Source organism: Saccostrea cucullata, unplaced genomic scaffold (genome assembly GCF_032062105.1).
Source record: "Saccostrea cucullata isolate Sc308-1 unplaced genomic scaffold, CSIRO_AGI_Scuc_v1 ctg4641, whole genome shotgun sequence".
NCBI lineage: Eukaryota > Metazoa > Mollusca > Bivalvia > Ostreida > Ostreidae > Saccostrea > Saccostrea cuccullata.
The window spans coordinates 525-19,538 of record NW_026930625.1 but is presented as its reverse complement, the minus strand read 5'-3'; the positions used below and the strand labels follow the sequence as shown (position 1 = coordinate 19,538).

Sequence of the window (19,014 nt, the reverse complement as noted above, 5' to 3'; positions counted from 1 at the left end):
TATGGCGAAGGAAAATATAGCTGCAGATCTATAGCGTTATGGTTTTATATAGTAGTCTAGCTTGACCATAAGACTACTATATAAAACCATAACGCTACAGATTAGCAGCTAAGGAAAATAAAGCCCGATCTTAGTATTGTAATGTCTTTTTCTTTAAAAATAAATATATAATATGTTAGATGTCTTTTATGACACAGTATATTAGAAAACTAAAGAAAAAAGAAGGTTAATTAACATGTCTTCATTCGCTGTGAAAAGCCAGATAAACCTGACCATTTTGCAGTTGGAAAAATTACAATTTTTGATTTAAAATTAAATTCATAGTAAATTATACAAGTTGTGTATAACAGGCTTCTTAACGGTTTGCTCGGTTACTAGTATCTTAATAAATTTAATGCATATATATTTCATTTGAAATCTTTCCATAAGAGTTTTAAATAGATCCAAAGAAAACAACCTCTAATTTTTTTAATTTGAAATAAATATAAATCAATTCCGTCATTTTTTTTTTTTGAAATCCAAATGCCAACCAAAGTTCTCTCTTATAATAAAATTATTTAGTTATAATAAATGTTTTTGTTGAATTTAACATTATTTTATTCCATTGAAATGTTGTCCGGTTTTCAAGTGATTTTCTGAATTGACTGTATGTGCCGGATATAGATCTACTGTACGTAAAGTAAATTATAATCTCCCTACTGAAACATTGATTAAATTCTACAAATAAAATCTGTCAAAATGTTCAGAATAATGAAAAAAGGACTACATTCCCGGTGTCGTATAAACACCTTGACCCAGACGCCGGTGTTTTGGGACTCCCTGAGGAATGTGGTGTTGTTACGGCGTACAGTGCTACAGGGGCCGCTTTCTCCGGGACAGAATCAGTCAGGCGTGACCACAGGTAGGACGCGCTTCACTTCTCTAACGGTCGTGGGAGATTATTCATACCAATTTGTCATCGTTTTTGAATTACACAGGAAGGGAGTTTCATAATGTGATATGAAGGAACTTCGATTTTCGGACAATCGTTTGGAGATATAGTGATATTTTTTTTGTGTTCTACCTTTCGTGGTCAGAATCAGGTAGATTTTACCTGGTTATTGATTTCTAATTAGCTTTGGATCGCCGTACTACGGTGTAAACACATTCAAAATGGCGGAGTCTGTACAGTTTACAAATATTACCTGTATGTGTTGTATTATAACGACTATTGTGTTCACTCTCTTTCATTCTGTGACTTCGGAACCCACCATACCTGTTATAGTTCCAAACAAAGCTGACATCGGGTACAAAATATTAAAACTAGGTTGTAGTAAATCTGACCTACAACTGAGAACCAGGGATCCCTATGGGGATTTTTATGACAATTTTGTCCTGACTGACCGCGGGGACCTGGTCCTTAGAAGGGCTGTCCCCCATCGTGTGGGTCAGAGTTACAAGCTGACCGTCATATCTCACTCTAACTGTTACGATAATGTCCCCACTAAAAGGACGTTTGTGATGCATGTTGCCCCTTCAGAAGATGTGTTCTCTGAGAGACTCTATACAGGGTATGTAGTGACCAAAGGCAAACCAGGGCCAGTCATCACTATCCCTGTACACAAAGTACCACAACAAAAGTTTGTTTTAACGGGATTTTATTCGGATTCTTTTAAAATTGTACCCAGTGAGTTTAATAACGAAATCCATGTTGTTTCGAACAAAGAGTTCCCTCCAAACCGTGCATTTTATTTTACCCTTTTATCCAAAGTTGGTAGTGCAATCACTGGTCATACTAATATTGAGGTTCTGTTTGTTGACAAACCTCACATGCAAAATACAAATTTGCCATCAGTGTCAAAAAATAACCCGAGGTCAAAACACCTTACTGCCAAATTTGAACAAGATCTGTCAAACAATGTAGATTCTCACGCTCTCCGAATCAAACGACAAATTAACGTTCCTAAACAACAGACGACGGTGCCTATAGACGAGAATGCGGTGGGGGTACTGTTTACGGTGGATTCTGGACAACCCCAGGGGACCCAAGTCCGGTTTGAGATCCGTTCTTCAGTCCCGGAAGACATTTTTGTGATTGACCAAACAACTGGAGAAGTGACCTTAAAATCTGATGCCAAACTTGACTACGATTACGGTGGGGTCAGGCAGCACGTCATAAACATTGATGTCAAACGACGGGACGACGACACAGGTATATAACGTCACATAATCTGTTACGTCACGTAACGTCATCTAACGGGGTCACAAATAGCAGGTGCCCGCTGTTGGAATCTTCACAAAAAATTAACCATCTAAACAGATCTTATGTCTGCACACAAACTCTTTGCACAGATTTGTTTGTATACTTATATAATTATAACCAGGCTAACAGACTTTAGTAAGGCCGTTTCAAAATTTCGTTATATATTAATTAAAATCTTTCGAGTTGCAATTCAGATATTGACTACAGAAATTCCTTTCAAATACCTCTCGTCATATATATTTAAAAGCGCACAAAAAAGTGTCGATATAATTGTATTCGTTTTCTTTGACCTTAAGGGCCACAGAACGCTTTTGTAATGTGGGAATATATTGAAAAGTTCGACTTCATATATTGTCATTGGGAGAAAAGAAGAAAATACGATGCCAAGTAATACAAGTGTAGATCAGTATAGTAAAATTGGTCTGTTACAGGTAGGTTAGTTCCTTCAGGATCATTTATAGTAAAAAGATCCTTAGATTCAGGAACTGGTTTGTTTAAATGATGAGAACCCTAAATCCTCTTTGTCACGATTAGAAGACAAATCTACACGTCCCCATTCTGTCTCAGGTAATACCAGCTCTAAGTAGATAGCTATCACTGTGTATTTACATATCTACACTATTATTACACAAAACCAATCGACAAGAATTTTAAAAATCTTTGATGAATTGTGTGGGATGGATCAGATTATAGCATGATAATTCTTCTAAAACTGTGTAATAAACAACTAGAAGACTTAATATCGTAGAGAAAACTCTGTTAAATCATGACTAATAAGGTTACAATTAATTTCCCTAATACATGTAGAACTGAGAAGCTCCATGCAATAGGAATCTGAACACTACTGATTGATGTATACAAATTGTATTTTATATTAAGCTGACTGGAAAGGTTTGTATGTCTCCTTATCAATGCATGCTGGCTTTTGTAGTGTTCTGGAAAAACTTTTTCTGTCAAGGTTTTCTTTTCATGTCGATGTTTTAGACACTAAAATTCTATCCTTTCTGAAACACAGCCCCAGTAGTGTAAACACGTTATCTGTGGGCTATACATATAGATCTATCAGTGGACACCAGTGTCTTGCCTATAACTGCCTTGTAGGGAAATTCCTATCTGTGATAATGATCTACTTTGATCTGTTAATTGATCGGTGTGACCACCATAAAATGTCTTTTCTGAGAACACAAACAATCCATTCAAAAAATAAAAATATGCATGTTCACCCTGCTACTGCTATGTGGAGCATCAATTTTTATTCTTTAGAACATGCATGTACATGAAGATTTAAATGCATTTACGTTTTTCTGGATTTATTCTAACTTTATCTACCCCCCCCCCCCCCCGCCACAAACCGCTGAAGTTTTTCTTGGCTTTATCTAGTGTATACGTATATATTTGGTATCTATCGGTATATATGTATAAATCTCTGATACTCTGGGTATAAGTATTACCCTGTCAGCGACTAAACGTAAGCTGTTTACAACTTTCGTCGTTGTATTAATCCACCCTGTGACTCACAATGCCATTGAAGCTTAATATTTTCACCTTTTATTAGCTTTTAATGTGTCGAATAAACATTGACCAAGAGGCCATTCAGAGAATTTCCTGTCAACCAGTTCGAATATTTGAAGTGGATACGTCTTTGCGTGTCGTACTGTCGGTGCAGTGGACTGACCCCAGCATCAGATGAAACATTGAATACCCCCTGTTTTATAAAACAAGCCATTAATTATTCAGATACTTTTGACACCTTAATAACGGATATTGAATTTTAGAAATTTGATGGATTAAATCTATGTAGGCGAAATTTTATACGAAAAATTGAAATAGATACTTTATTACGCTAAACAATTTTGGACAAAGTTAGACTGCTTTATACGTAGACAAAGAGATCATTGATTTATATGTGACAAATATCAGATAGGTTACACTTTCTCTAACACGTGCGTGTTGTAAAAATAAGTAATGTAAAGGTGTATAATCGCCCTGTCTGGTGAGCCACAATAAAATGACCATATCAATATAAAGCTTATAATTATTGTGTCCTAACGGGTTAGGTTTTACCCTCCGACAGAATATTGATAAAAGAAACTTTTTTTATTGTAAAAGGTGAACATAATTAAAATGAGATTCTTTGTATAAATTCATGCCGTTTTCAAGAGATATAATTATGTCGATCCGTGTTAAAATATTTCACAAAATGCATATATATAGATCTTATAGCTTTTATAAATGGAGAGAGAAAGCGGGAGAGAGAAAATGTTACTTGATCTCAAAATATAGCAAATTTTTGAGAAATAATGTATTTTTGATCAAGACTTCAGTATATAAAGAAAAACTGCCCCCACTATTTTTTTTCTCTCAATTTCCGATGCTCAGAGTCAGAGTAGAAGTCTTTCTTTTTTCATAGTAACTATTGTTTGTTGAACAGAAAGTCTTTCACATGTCAATCACTTTGTAAATAAGGAATGAAAGAGTTTATTTAATGTTTAAATTTGGAAACGCAATAATACGTAATCAAAACACATTCCTTTCTAATGAAACTCGAAACATGCAGAAAAAATGTGACTTCCGTCTTGGTTCACTGCACGTCTTAACAAGTGATTAAGTGCAATCTAAAATGTCTTTGTAATAGAAAATTTAAAAGATTATATTTTGTGATAATTTCTATAGTGTTAAAAAGAAAAGTTTTTGTCTATTTGATCACCTCTATTTTTTTTCTTCAAATCAACTTAGACGTGTAAGTGAGAGTCAGAAGCAATTTATACTGAATGAGTAAAAATAATTCTTATTGGCATTTATAAAAAGAAAAATAAAAGAATGAAAAAAAATCTTAGCGAGTTTAGCGGTCGGTTATTAATTTCCGGATATCTTCACGCTTCCGTCATCGTTTGAAATTTAGCATCCTCTCTTTCTTTTCCTGTTGGTTTTGATCTGCTGCATCCTCCGTGTCAACTATCCTAAGACCGGAATGTAAATAACTTTTAATGTTAATATGCAAATGATTTCATTCTTTTTAATTTATCCTAACAGTTAATCACAGATTAATTAAGTTTGGAACATTATACAATCACCTTGACTGCTAATGTTTTAGGTCGCAGTATTTCTCCTCATCATGTTAACTGAATATATTGAACCTTCATTTAGACGGTTGACACTGGTTGAACTCTGGCTTCATAATTGATAACTGATCACCATCCACTGTCAATAGAATTTCACTTACAGCTGTGAAATATCTGACGTTTTCCTGGCACGTAAAATATGAAAATTGCAAAAAAAGCCAGGAAAACGTCAGATATTTAGAACTACTGGTAAATTACTAAATATGAAGTTCTAAAGAAATTAATAATCTTAATTTATTAGATTTCACCAACATGTATTAAATAATTTTGATAATTTTTCAAAGGATATACTGTATTGTTTGTAAATTAATAATTTCCGTCTTACAGTTTTGCAGCAAGTAGAGGTGACTGCTAATGTACAAGATGTGAATGATGAACCTCCCCGATTTATCACAAAGCCCGTCCCCTACCTGGCTGTTGTGGCAACCGATGCTCAGGCGGGGGTGTCCGTATTCCAGATCCAGGCGGAGGATGTTGACGGGGGTCCAGGTGCTGTCAAGTACTTCAAAGAGAATGGTACGTTATTAAGCTTCTTAATCATGTTAATGTTAGATTGATTTATTGTATATTGCTTAACGTCCCTTTCGAGGATATTTCACTCATATGGAGACACCACCACTTGCTGGTGGAGAGCTGCAAATTTTGTCCTATACTCAGCACATAGGTCGATTGAACATCAGGGATCTTTTTCATGCCAGCACCTACTGCGACATGGGATCTCTGTTTATACTGTCTCATCCGAAGGACCTGTCTCCACGTCCCACAGTGGGATTCGAACCCGCGTTGTAAAGATCAACATTGCTTAAATAATCCTATATTGATACATGTACTATAGTAATGCAATGAAGCAATATCAGAAAAATCTTTCTACACTTTTGAAATTCTTTTTTTTTAGTTGGCAGTAGTCCTTATTTTGAGGTTGTACAGGACACCGGTGTTATCCGGACGACGGAGGTGATAACTAGTGGTCTGGACTATGTCATCAAAGTGTACGCCATCGACTCTAAGGCAGAGACCCAACAAAAGACCGGCCCGGTCAACATCAACATCCGGCGAGGACAGAGGCCGCCCCAGTTCTTCTCCTCGTATTACGAGGCCTCGGTTGAGGAGTCGGACCAAGTAGATCAAGCGTAAGTATCTAACATTGATCCTTATCAGTCAATGTACACATTTTTATTTTATTAATAAATATGGTTCTTGTCGTACAGCAAGTGATTCGCTTTAAAGTGAAAGACAAAGTTTGCTATTATTTTCTCTTTATGTCTGTTGTAATTTTATTGGTTATTGTATTAGTTGTTTTTATTTTTTCTCATCATGTTTAATACATGTATGTAGCTAGTGAAAAAAGTCATCCTTTGCATTGGATAAATTAATTGAATTATCAGTGATATGTTTATCCTTTAGTTTTCTTTTTGTTGTCTTTCAGTGCCTCTGAAAACAGGTACAAAACAAACCCTAACTATTTCCTCCCCATGTAGAATTTGTATAAACAGAGAAATATAACATTATCCAAGACACTGTGAAATTTTCTAAATACATTATAACCTCAGACTACCACATATTTTACCTTCCCCAACCCTTACATCAACCTTAATTAAATCTTTGTAAAATGAACAGTAACATATTTTTCTTGATAAATGTGATTTTATGCACTTTATAATTGACATTGCCAACCATGTTTATGACTTTGGCATATATTATTTTGGACCAATTGCAGACACGGTAAATTCTGCTATGTGAATATCTAAAATTTTTAAAAAGTGCATGTGTGATAGTAACATATATTTGTTTTCAAGTGACTCTAGAATGGATTTGCTACTAAATTCTGTGTGACAATACTTAGTAGAGTAGGTTTTCTCTGTTCCTTTTGATTTTTTGAAAATTACAGTTTGGAACTAAACAATCTAATGTATATGAAATAAAAATGGAAAACTCACAAATAATAACCGATACATTGATAAATGGACATAAAATGTTGCATTACATTACTATAGAAACAAATAATTTATTTGATTTATAATGATAATGAAATAAAGTTGAATTCTTTCATATCAACTTTGTATATTCAACTGTAAAATGAAACATGAAATGTACATGTATTAAATATAATAATATGTTTACCTGTATACTATAAAATGATTTTAAAAATTTACATATCCACTAATTGAATCTACTCTTGAGTACCAAGAGGAATTTTAGCTTCCAGTATACTATGTAAAAATATGTACATTTATAAAATATACAAAAATATACTGAACTATATTCAGACAATGTACTTCACTAGCTTTGTTAGTAGCTATGAAGTATTTTTAAATTTAGAATCCAAATGATATATTTTAAACTAAACTTGTATATCAGTAGTTGTAAACATGGGAAAGGTAATTAAGAGTAAAATTGAGGATCACTTGTCAATTAAATTAACTTGATGAGTTTAAAGACCTGAATGCTAATAAAAGCTTGCTTGTCAGTATAAACACAAGGAAAATGTAGTGACAGACAGATAAAAAGGAATTCTCAGAACGTGACAAATAGATGTGTTAACAAGAACTTGATGCATTAGGAAATGTTTTACTTTGTAAATGTTAAGCCAATGGAAACTATAAACAAAGGAACAAGAGTTGACAATTGTAGAATATCTTCAAGCCAATACACATCTGACTCATTCAGCTTATGGGGTTTTCTTTGTCATTTATTTCTTTATTTGATAAAGCCCATTTTGAATGAAAAATAAACGCTATACAATTCATATCCATATCATCTCCCAGAGAATTTCTCCCTTTTCTCCCATCTTCAGCCTGCTGACCTGATCTATGTGAAGATGGTTTATTCCCTCTTGTTCTGTTTTCTGCACTGCTTCAGTAATTTACAACGCATTCATCTGTTCTTGTTTATTGCATGATGTTTCGGTTGGAACTGTTAACATACAGAGTTTATACAAGTAATCAGAAATAATTCAGAGTTTTACAGAAATTGTTTGTTTTACACAATAACCAGAAATCCAGAATGTAAATTAACAAATTTATGTATGATGGTATGATTGTTGCTGTAGTATTATCTGCCTGCCAAACTACATGTTTATATAAAAATATTGTATGGCATCATTTCAGGCAGGTAATTGTGTTATGTTATGAGTTACTGTGGTCCAAGTGGGTGTTTTGTTACTTATTTGAAGAAGGATGTACTCAATATATTTAGATTAACAATTCTGCTTTTCAGAATCATTGAAGTGACACAATGTTTTTGAATAAAAAAAAATATATTTCTATAAAGATTTGAATTTGAAAACAGAATGCTTTTTTTTAAATGCTTACCCCTAAAGAAATGAAAATGTCCATTCTAATGATTTTTAAACAAACAATTGTACTGTACATTGTTTGATGCATGGGGGCCTAGCCTGTTTTGTTATTTGAAACAAAAAAATTATACATATACAGTGTATATTCAAATATACATAAAATTTAAATTATAGAAACTAGGTATAAATTCTGAATTAGCCTGATTGAACAAAATAAATGTTAACAAGCACCAAGGATTGCTGAAATAAATTCCATTCTAATTTTTTTTCTGAACTCTGTTGATAGATTCCAGGCTTTTGATGCGGATGGAAACAAAGTTTCAATCCAGGCTAAGAATTTCCAGGTGGGTGGCACCATCATATACTCTGTGTACGAGTCGGACACCGCGATATCTACAAGGTTTGCCATCGACCAAGGAATGGTGAAGACCCTTAGAACACTGGATTACGAGACGGACAGCAGAGAATTTAATTTGACGGTCAGAGCCGCAGACACAGTGTCGGGGGGTAGCAGTGACGTACGGGTAAGGAGTTCTGTGTAGTCACGTAAATCTTAAGTTGATTCATTATTAAAAGGTCCTCTGACTTACATGTTGATAAGAGAAACAAATAATGCCAACCACTCATAGTACAACATTCAAGCGTTGTCTTATTTGATTTTATTGTATTCTTGTAAATCTTATTTATTATCAAGGTTCTGATACCTTCATGGATATAGAGGAAATAAATATTATCATCTATTCATAGTACAACATTCAGACATTATTTAATTTGATATTTATTGTGTTTAAGCTGAGAGTGACTCTGCTGGACAGAAATGAGTACGCTCCCCTCTTCAGTAAATCCACGTTCACAGCCACAGTGAAGGAAGACATTCCTAAAGGAACCTCCGTCATTGAAGGTACATCCACCAAAACAAATTCATCTGTATTAAAACCAGACTTCTTTAAAAGCTACATAAATGTATGTCTAAAAAACGAAATTCTGAAATACATGTGGCCATTGAATGAAGTGTTATATAAAAGGCATAGATCCTACATAGTACATGACATTGTATTTAATAAAGACCTTTTATATGTGAAAGACAAGGAAATTTTTTTCTTTTGTAAAGGAAGCATGCATGTACAGCAATGACTGTCAATTTTATACTTACCAAATCTTTTTCTTTCAGTATCTGCCTCAGACAAAGATGGCAGCACTGTTCTGTCATACACCCTGACCGATCCCACGTTCTCAATCACTACGGCCGGCAACACACAAGTGGGAGTCATCCGTACTAATGGGTAAGTCACGCTGGGTCATCATAATTATTTGTTGTAGATCGGGTAGGTCACGCTGGGTCATCGGAATTATTGATTGTAGATCATAGTAGGATATCTGAAGTGAACTAACAGGTTTTTCACAATCATTCCAAGAGAATGAAAATTCAAACTCTATAGAGCTCAACATATTAAATCTGTTAGTGTTTATTTTCTTGCTATCTTTTAATTAACAAATGTTTTGGCTGCTCTGTGCCTGTATTTTCATGTATGAAAACTTTATTTCAGGACCCTGGATTACGACCGAAAATTCCCTCATTACTATGAATTTAAAGTGATAGCTTCGGACAATGGAGTTAACCCACGAACTGCTAAGGCCCGTGTGATTATCACAACAACAAACACAAACGACCAAGCCCCGGAATTTGATGACAATAAAGTCGCCACTCTGATGGGAAATGCCCCATCTGGCTCGACGGTCATCATTGTCCGCGCAGTGGACCAGGACGGAGACGGAGTGACCTACAGTTTCGAAGGTCAGAATTAACATACATGTATTATACCTAAAGCCAATCTATAATGAGGATTTTTTTTGTATATAAAAGTGCTGATTCAGAAATAAAAGTGCTTTAAAAGCATGGAAAATAAATTGTAAAAATCCCTCATATGAACAGAAGGCTTCTTAAATTCAAAAAAGTACTAATTTCTTTATAATGGACACATTCATTATATATGTCTCAACTATCTTTAAATGAGCATCAAAATCTTATTGAGTTAAAAATTGATTTCCACAGGTGGACGTACAGTGAGTGATGTTTTTGAGATAGACCCGTCTTCGGGTCGTATCAGTCTGAGGCAGGGTCAGTCTCCACCCTCAGACCGGGACCAGATTTTCTTGAATGTGACGGCCACGGACGACGGGTCGTGCTGCGGCATTCCTCAGAATATCCGGAGCAGCACAGCGCTGATCACGATTAACATTGAGGACGAGGAGAACATCAAGCCTCGGTTTGTGAATTGTAATTATACGCCGACCGTCACAGAGGAGCAGGATCCTGGGGTGCTGGTCCAGAAGGTACGGGGATCAGTAAAAATTTCAGACACAAATTTGTATTGAAACATTAATTCCCAGGAACTGCAGATTTTATAGAGAGATGACAATAAAACTATTTTACTTTAGCCACAACAAGAGTTTCCAATTTCCTGAAAATTTACTGGCATAAATTTCCAAGTCATATGAATACATGATTCATCTGTTATTGCAGAAAACCTGTATTAAAAATCTGTCTCTCAGACTTTTATTATATTTAGAATCAGACAGTATATACCTTTTGTATTTCAGGTTACTGCTGTCGACCCTAACCGAGGGCAGAATGGTAAGCTGGTGTACTCCATCACAAGTGTCAAGGAACTGGACGACAACCAGGAAAAAAATTACTTCAGGATTAACTCTTCAACAGGTAAGAATATACATTGAAGGTAATGATATATACACACAGCCTTTTTTTTAATTTGGCACTTTGATCTTTAAACATGGTATGGTAATTTTTTCCTCTGATGGCTGTCACATGTATTTCAATGATTCAAAGTACCATACATCTGCTTTTGAAAAGAAGTTTAGCATGGCCACAGTGCATTGCTAGAACTATGTTTATAGAAAAGCTACGAATAACTCACTAAGAGATGTATTGTTTTTGTCATTAGGTGAAATTTACACCAGGGAGAAACTGGACCGAGAGACCCAGTCTTCCAAGAACTTGTTCATCACCGTTAAAGTACAGGACAAGGGAGGTAACCCACTGGACGATTACTGTACATTCCCTGTCACCATCCGAGACATCAACGACAACAACCCAGAGTTCGGGAAATCTCAATACGAGGGTCGTGTACTGAAGTCCGCCACAGACGGGACTAAAGTCCTGACAATCAAAGCTACAGACAAGGATTTAGGAGATAACGCTAACATCAGGTACTCCCTGAAGTCTAACCCTAACAACCTGTTCAGTATAAATCAGGATACAGGAGACATTGAAGTGGCCGGCTCTCTACAACTACCAGTAAGTACGCGGCAACCCTTTCTTGAAAAATAGCATCTTAATACTGTATACAATATTTTCGCCACTTTCGCCCTATTCTCATTTGGGCGAATTTAAAACGGAGCGAATGTAAAGTATAATTTCTTAAACAAAACTATGTCAATAAAATGGGGCAAAACTTTTATGTGAAAGGACAAAACACAGGGCAAAAAATTGTATACAGTATATACACCAATGTACTCATCTTTCAAATGCATATTTATAAAACAAACAATAAAAAAATTTGATTTCCTTCTTCAGAATTTGTTAGCGTGATTCAAATTTAAAGGAATTTCTTATTTACCTTGTAAATGATTACAAATTTGATTGATTATTTGAGGATTTCCTATCAAATAGAATTGCATTACAAACTGTATTTATTACCATAACTTGAACATTTATGCACTTCATTTATAGCATTAAGTTGTACATGTTTTGCTTTTGTAGGATTCCAGCGTCACATTAGTTGCCACAGCAACGGACCAAGGTACTATACCCCGAAGTACAGATGTGACTGTAAACATTGCCCTCACGACAGACTCCGGAGTTCTTCCCCCTCTCTGGACCCCCATAAATCCGACGTACAGGGTCAAGGAGTCAGAGAGCGTGAACTTTGTCATTGCCTCACTGTCAGCCCAGAATCGTATCACCAACATCCCCGATCCTTCCCTGATCTTCAACATGGTCATAAATAACAACGGACAAACAGAGCTGTCGGACAGAACGGAGAAGTTCATCATCCGGAGTGGTGCCGACACGGTCAATCTCACCATACTGGAAATCCTGGATTACGAAACTCAGAAAGAGTACACACTCAATCTCCGTGCCTCTGTGAGTGCATGTATCTTAAAGAAAATTTAATTTATTCAGTACAAGCTAAATTACTTTTGTAATTTAATTGATGATGTAAAAAACTGCTTAAAAAGAATAGATTTTTTGGACATACTTGAAAATTTGATTCAGAGGAATTCATATATGTGGATATTTGTTGCAATCCTTTGTGCGAAGTCATGATGCATAAGTCTATCAATTTGTAATTTTTTTCCAAAGTCTTGTGAATTCTATTTAATAATTTTTCCATGATCTCATTATTCCAGAATGTTTACGACTCACCCATAAACAGCGACAATTACCCAAAGATTGTGGTAGAGGATGCTAATGATGAGATTCCAAAATTTCTTAACATTGACCCCCAGACAGGAAACATAGGACTGAGCGTGCTCGAGAATGAGGATCCAGGGACCCCGGTCCAGAGTGTTAGTGCTATAGACGCTGATGAAACCGAGAGTTTTAAAAGGGTAAGTTCTTGTAAAGTCAATATTACTTTACTGGACTTTGTACAAAATTTTCTCATAGTTAAAAAAATATGTACCTAGTAGATGTGAAAAAAAATTTCCATTATTCAAGTTGTAAGAATAAAGAAAAATTATATACCCACTCAGAGTTTGAAATGTCCAAATCCTAAAAAATAATGTTGCAAGTGATATCAAATAAATTAATATATACCACATGGTACTTCATACAATTGTGGCCATTTAAAAATAATTTTCCTGATAAGTTACGCATGGAACCAGAACTTGGATGATGTTGCCAGTAAAACATTACTATTGTTTAGATAAATTTATTTGTTTTCAATCAAAGGTAACATATGCCCTCCATCCCGATGGCAGCACCACTACAGATCAGTTTGAGATTAACCCCACAACTGGAATGATCACAACACGAGTTCAATTTGACCGGGAGACTAAGGATTTCTACATCCTGAAGGTTTACGCTGTAGATGGCGCTCCATCATCCAGAGGCACCTCAGGGGCCCACAATACAGGTGTGTTTAAAGTTTAACAAAAAATCATAAAATTCAGTTACTCCTAGTTTGAAAACTTGACACATTATCAACATAATGTCAATAATCTTGATGCTGTAGAATGTTTCTTTGAGCATTGTGAGTTCTATGTCAGTTTATTGACTTGATTTTCTTTTAAATATAGGCTCTGCTGTTGTAAGAGTTTCTATTAAGGATGTTAATGACAACAAACCTTACTTTGAGGAGAGTCTGTATTTTGCTTCGGTACGTGAGGACTCGTTTACGGGCCAGTCCATCACTACTATTGCAGCCAAGGATTTAGACGGTGAGTGATTCATTCCCAGAAAATGATAAGTCACCATAGGGTTTCATCTTATACTGAATCTTTAGATCATAGAGAAATATGAAATGAGCATTAAACTGTAATGATTATAGCTTTTCTTTTGTCTTCTGTTTGTAACTTTTACTTTTCTTTTTGTGAACTTTTACTTTCTGTTTGTAACTTACTTTCTGTTTGTAACTTTAACTTTCTGTTTGTAACCTTTACTTTCGTTTCTGACAGAGGCCACTTTCACATATTCCCTGTCCGGCTCCAGTCTCTTTGCTGTCAAATCCGGAACTGGAGAAATTTATGTCGCCGGAAGTCTGGATTACGAGACTGAACCCAATGTAAGTTCATCCTAAACATTACTTACTTTGCTACATGGCATTTTACTGAAATCAGGTAATATGTAATTAAAGAACTAAATTTGCTTTGTTAAAACATTTGATAGATATATGCAAGAATATTTTCAAGTAGTACATGAATTTGTTTATTGATCGTTGTACTATTTATTTTTTCCAGGTTTACAATGTGACTCTGGTGGTGAATGATGGGAAATTTAGCAGTCAGACCATGGTACAAATATCCATTATAGACACCAATGACAACACACCGAAGTTTACCCAGAACACCTATGACATCCGAACCCTAGAGGAGGGTCGAGTCTACAACCAAGTCCTAATCGAAGTAAGTGAAAAAATCTACCAATCTACCCCATAATTAATTTAGCTAGTAGTCTGCATGTGTAGGACCAATGTAAAGGAATGATTCGTGTAAAGGATAAATCCATCAAATGGATGCTACCAAATAAAATATTGAAAAACTACAGCTGCAGGTCATAGAAATAAAGATTGATGCTTCAAGATCGAAATTCCTGGTAAATGACAAGTATAGTTACCTTTTTAATGACTTGTTTAAAAGTCTTATTAGGGTGAACATACATACTAGTTTATGAGTTAAACAACATTCCCAATTGTTTTGTTCTCGTTAGGTAAAAGCCACAGATCTGGACGTCAACAGGAATCCCCAGAACCTGATAGAGTACTCGCTGTCCCAGGACGATGCCGTCATCAACAGTCTCTTCTCCATCGACAAGAATACCGGCGTCATCACCATTAACGGCGAACTGGACCGCGACAAGCCGGACGGGCGCGTGGTGTACCAGTTCACCGTCCTGGCTATCGACGAGCCTGCTGCCGAGTCACACCTGACTGGTTACGCCACAGTCCGTGTATTCCCGCTTGACATCAACGACAACAGACCCAAGTTTGATGCTAACTCTCTGATTGGTTCAGTAAATGAAATGTCAAACCCTGGTAAACACTTTATTTTGTTGAATCAATTTGATTAAATTTATTAAAGGATAAAGTGTATACTGATGATGGTATATAGAATACCACAATTTATTGAGATCAAACTTACATTATTTACTTCGTAATTCACAAAAAAAAATAATTTTATTAGTTTTGAAAGACATTTAAATTGAGAATGATTTAATAAATAATTTTTTTCTGTGATAACAGATGTTCTGGTGATGACGATTGTTGCCAATGACAACGATGAAGGTAACAATGCCAAGGTCAGTTATGAAATCATAGCGGGAACACAGCTGCCTCGGGATGCCTTCCGAATTAACAACATCACCGGGGAAGTCTACACGACGGTGAGGGACCTTGATCGGGAGAAACACCCAGTGTACACTTTTGAGGTCATTGCCAAGGATGCAGGAGTGCCCTCATTGTCAGCCACTGCCACTGCAACCGTTAACATTAAAGACATAAACGACAACGAGCCTGTGTTTGAGAAAAAGATTTACAGAGAGACGATTCCCGAGACCCAGGAGGGACTCATCCTCACCATCCGGGCTAATGACCTTGACATTGATGACACGCTGTCCTATAACCTCATCGGTGTCAACGACAGAACTCATTTCCAGATCACGGTGGACGGGCGAGATGGGCGTCTGGAAGTGTACACCGTAAGTGTCTCTATTAAGACTGGTCTTCTTCAAAAGTCACTTTGAAATAAATTTGTTTATTAATTATCCATCTTTTCATTTTGTTTCTATTAGAAACCTGACTATGAGAACCCAGCTCAGCGGTTCTTTAATCTGACAGCGGAAGTCCGCGATGGCCGATTTACAGACATTGCTTACATTGAGATCACAATCATTGACGTGAACGACGAGATCCCGATAATTACGCCACAGAGCGTAGAGATCACTAAGTTTGAGGATCTCAATATTGGGGAAATCCTGGCAACTTTCAGAGCTACAGATAGAGATGAGGGAATCAATGGATTGTTTGAGTGAGTTTATTTCACTCTTACGGTATAATATAAGTTTTAAAAGATTTAAAGTTTTGATAATGAGTGCAAAGTTTGGCTTGAATCAACATGATAGAGGAAAAACCATTCTTGGAGAGAAAAGAAACTGTTGAATGTTTAAAATGAATTTAATAATTTCTTGCCATTTTGAATGATCTTTGATCAGCTTAATTTAAAACGAATGACCAGGTTCATGCTGACATGATACATTAATCTTTCATACAACTTGATGGGTAAATAAAAGTTCCTTTAAATTTCAGTTTTTACGTTTCCCGTAAACCAATCAGTGAGAAGCCGGACTATTACTTCAGGATTACGCAGAACAGGGACAATGGAACAGTGTCACTGAAAAATTCCCTGGATCACGAGACGCTGACCAAACACGTAGTCAGGATCCTGGCTATAGACAGAGGTAAGCCTAGATGTTTCCTCCTAGTTTCATTGGGCTCCATCAGTGTAAGATAATTAGATTAACCGAATTTTAAAATCTTGATTATTTTGAAATTTACCTCTTATAGAGTTAAATATTTTGCATGGAAAAATAAAATCGTTATTATTCAGTATTTTGGTTAATGATGTGTTTAAAGGATGCTGTTATACTAGCCTTGATTTTACAGGAATCCCCCCTAACACTGGTACAGCGACCTTGACAATCAATGTCAAGGACATTAATGACGAGGACCCGACCTTCAGGGCTGTCCCTGGCCCCGTTCCCAAGGTCAGGGAGAACAGTCCCCCCCAGCAGGTGACCACTCTGTACGGAGTGGACCCCGATGGTACCCCTTATGGAGCCCCATTTACCTTCGAGGCCGTGTGCATAGCATCCATTTGTGACAAATTCTCATTAGATTTTAGTCCCTGTAAGTCTATAATTTATTAGATTAATTTATTATAAGGTATTCTATGTCTAATGAAGGGATTCTGAATGATTTCAAATAATATTAAACTAGTTCAAAACACATTGCTAGATGACGATAAAAGTGAAATGAACCAAATTCACTGTAAGACTGATAACATGTAAGGATATGGTCATTTTGCACATATAAAATTTTTGAAGAGTTATCTGCTCTTGATGAAAAGAAGAAATTTTTGACTTTTCAAAATTTCTGCAGTAAATAATTCATTTTATTTCATAATTTAATAAAGAGGGAAGTTATGCATATTTCCACTACGAGATTTGTTTGAAATTCAAATTAATTTTTACATTATCTTATGAAAATATGCACTGGCCATAGACTTCAATGTAAAGTTCAAACTGAAATTATTTGGACAATAATCAAAGTTTCGGTACAAAATATGATTGTTATACATTGAATACCTTAAGTCTCATTCACATGCTATTTCTTTGACTATTGTCTATTATAATTATGGACTGAACATTTTATTGTGATTATATTCAAAATCAGTTACAGTTACAGATATATCAACTGGATATGCTTTAATTTATGGCTACTTATTTCTGTATCTTTCACTGTGACAGTATAATCAAAATTGCTGTAATATAATGTAATTTCTGATAAAATGACCGTTATGGAGAATATTTTATACAAGCTGTTTGATTTCATCTTTGATAGCGGGAGATAATGGAAATGGACTAGCCACCATCAGGTCACGAGTTAACTTTAACCGTGAGGACCAGAAGTTCTATTACCTCCCAATCAAAATGACGGACATGAGAGGCCACCCAGAGCAGTCTACGCTGGGGAGGACCGCCACCAGTACCCTGACCATAGAGATCGGGGACGAAAACGATAACCCCCACTCCCCCGCGCATCAGAACATCCACGTATATAATTATAAAGGTAGAGTATTGGTCAATATCTCATTTAGTCTATATCACTGGATAAAACCACTGACAGAGACTTCTGAGCTTTTCATTTGTAAGGTCATGTATTGAGCATTTGATTAAGAAAGATGAAGTTGTACAGTTTAAAACATAAAGTGTTATTATTTACTGTATTTATTAAGAAGAACACTGTCTAGTAGTTTGGATTAAATCATTTTCGGATACAATTATTTGAAATAATGTAATTAATTGTACTAAAAATAGATGTTTTTATATTGTTTATAGTCACAGGCTTTCTCTGAATTCATTTGATAACCTCTGTTTTATTATTTTTTCTATAGGGCTGTTTGGTAATATTGACATCGGTCAAGTGTCGGACACAGACCTGGACGATGATGATATTGACGATAAAACTTTCACCCTCCTTGGTTCCCCGCAAGCTCTGCAGTACTTTACGTAAGTGTATAAATGGTCAGACCCTATAGTAGTTGATATGGTTCCCAGCAGGCTCTGCAGTACTTTACGTAAGTGTATAAATGGTCAGACCCTATAGTAGTTGATATGGTTCCCAGCAGGCTCTGCAGTACTTTACGTAAGTGTATAAATGGTCAGACCCTATAGTAGTTGATATGGTTCCCAGCAGGCTCTGCAGTACTTTATGTAAGTGTATAAATGGTCAGACCCTATAGTAGTTGATATGGTTCCCAGCAGGCTCTGCAGTACTTTACGTAAGTGTATAAATGGTCAGACCCTATAGTAGTTGATATGGTTCCCAGCAGGCTCT

The 19,014-nt window shown here is 35.8% G+C and overlaps 1 protein-coding gene across 1 annotated transcript; it reads left to right on the top strand.

Annotated features, from left to right (window-relative positions):
- Positions 1-848: 848 nt before the first annotated feature.
- On the top strand, positions 849-18,686 carry LOC134229352 (neural-cadherin-like; the record flags this gene model as incomplete). The annotated part of the gene is made up of 24 exons (XM_062711103.1): positions 849-2,191; positions 5,692-5,880; positions 6,260-6,494; positions 6,791-6,805; positions 8,946-9,183; positions 9,452-9,560; positions 9,831-9,942; positions 10,207-10,454; positions 10,713-10,993; positions 11,261-11,378; positions 11,623-11,975; positions 12,441-12,824; positions 13,091-13,291; positions 13,635-13,818; positions 13,982-14,122; positions 14,360-14,466; positions 14,642-14,806; positions 15,111-15,435; positions 15,643-16,097; positions 16,191-16,426; positions 16,705-16,856; positions 17,062-17,304; positions 18,019-18,246; positions 18,572-18,686. Coding segments are annotated over exons 1-24 (5,873 nt in total), but the record flags the coding sequence as incomplete, so codon positions are not given.
- Positions 18,687-19,014: the final 328 nt, after the last annotated feature.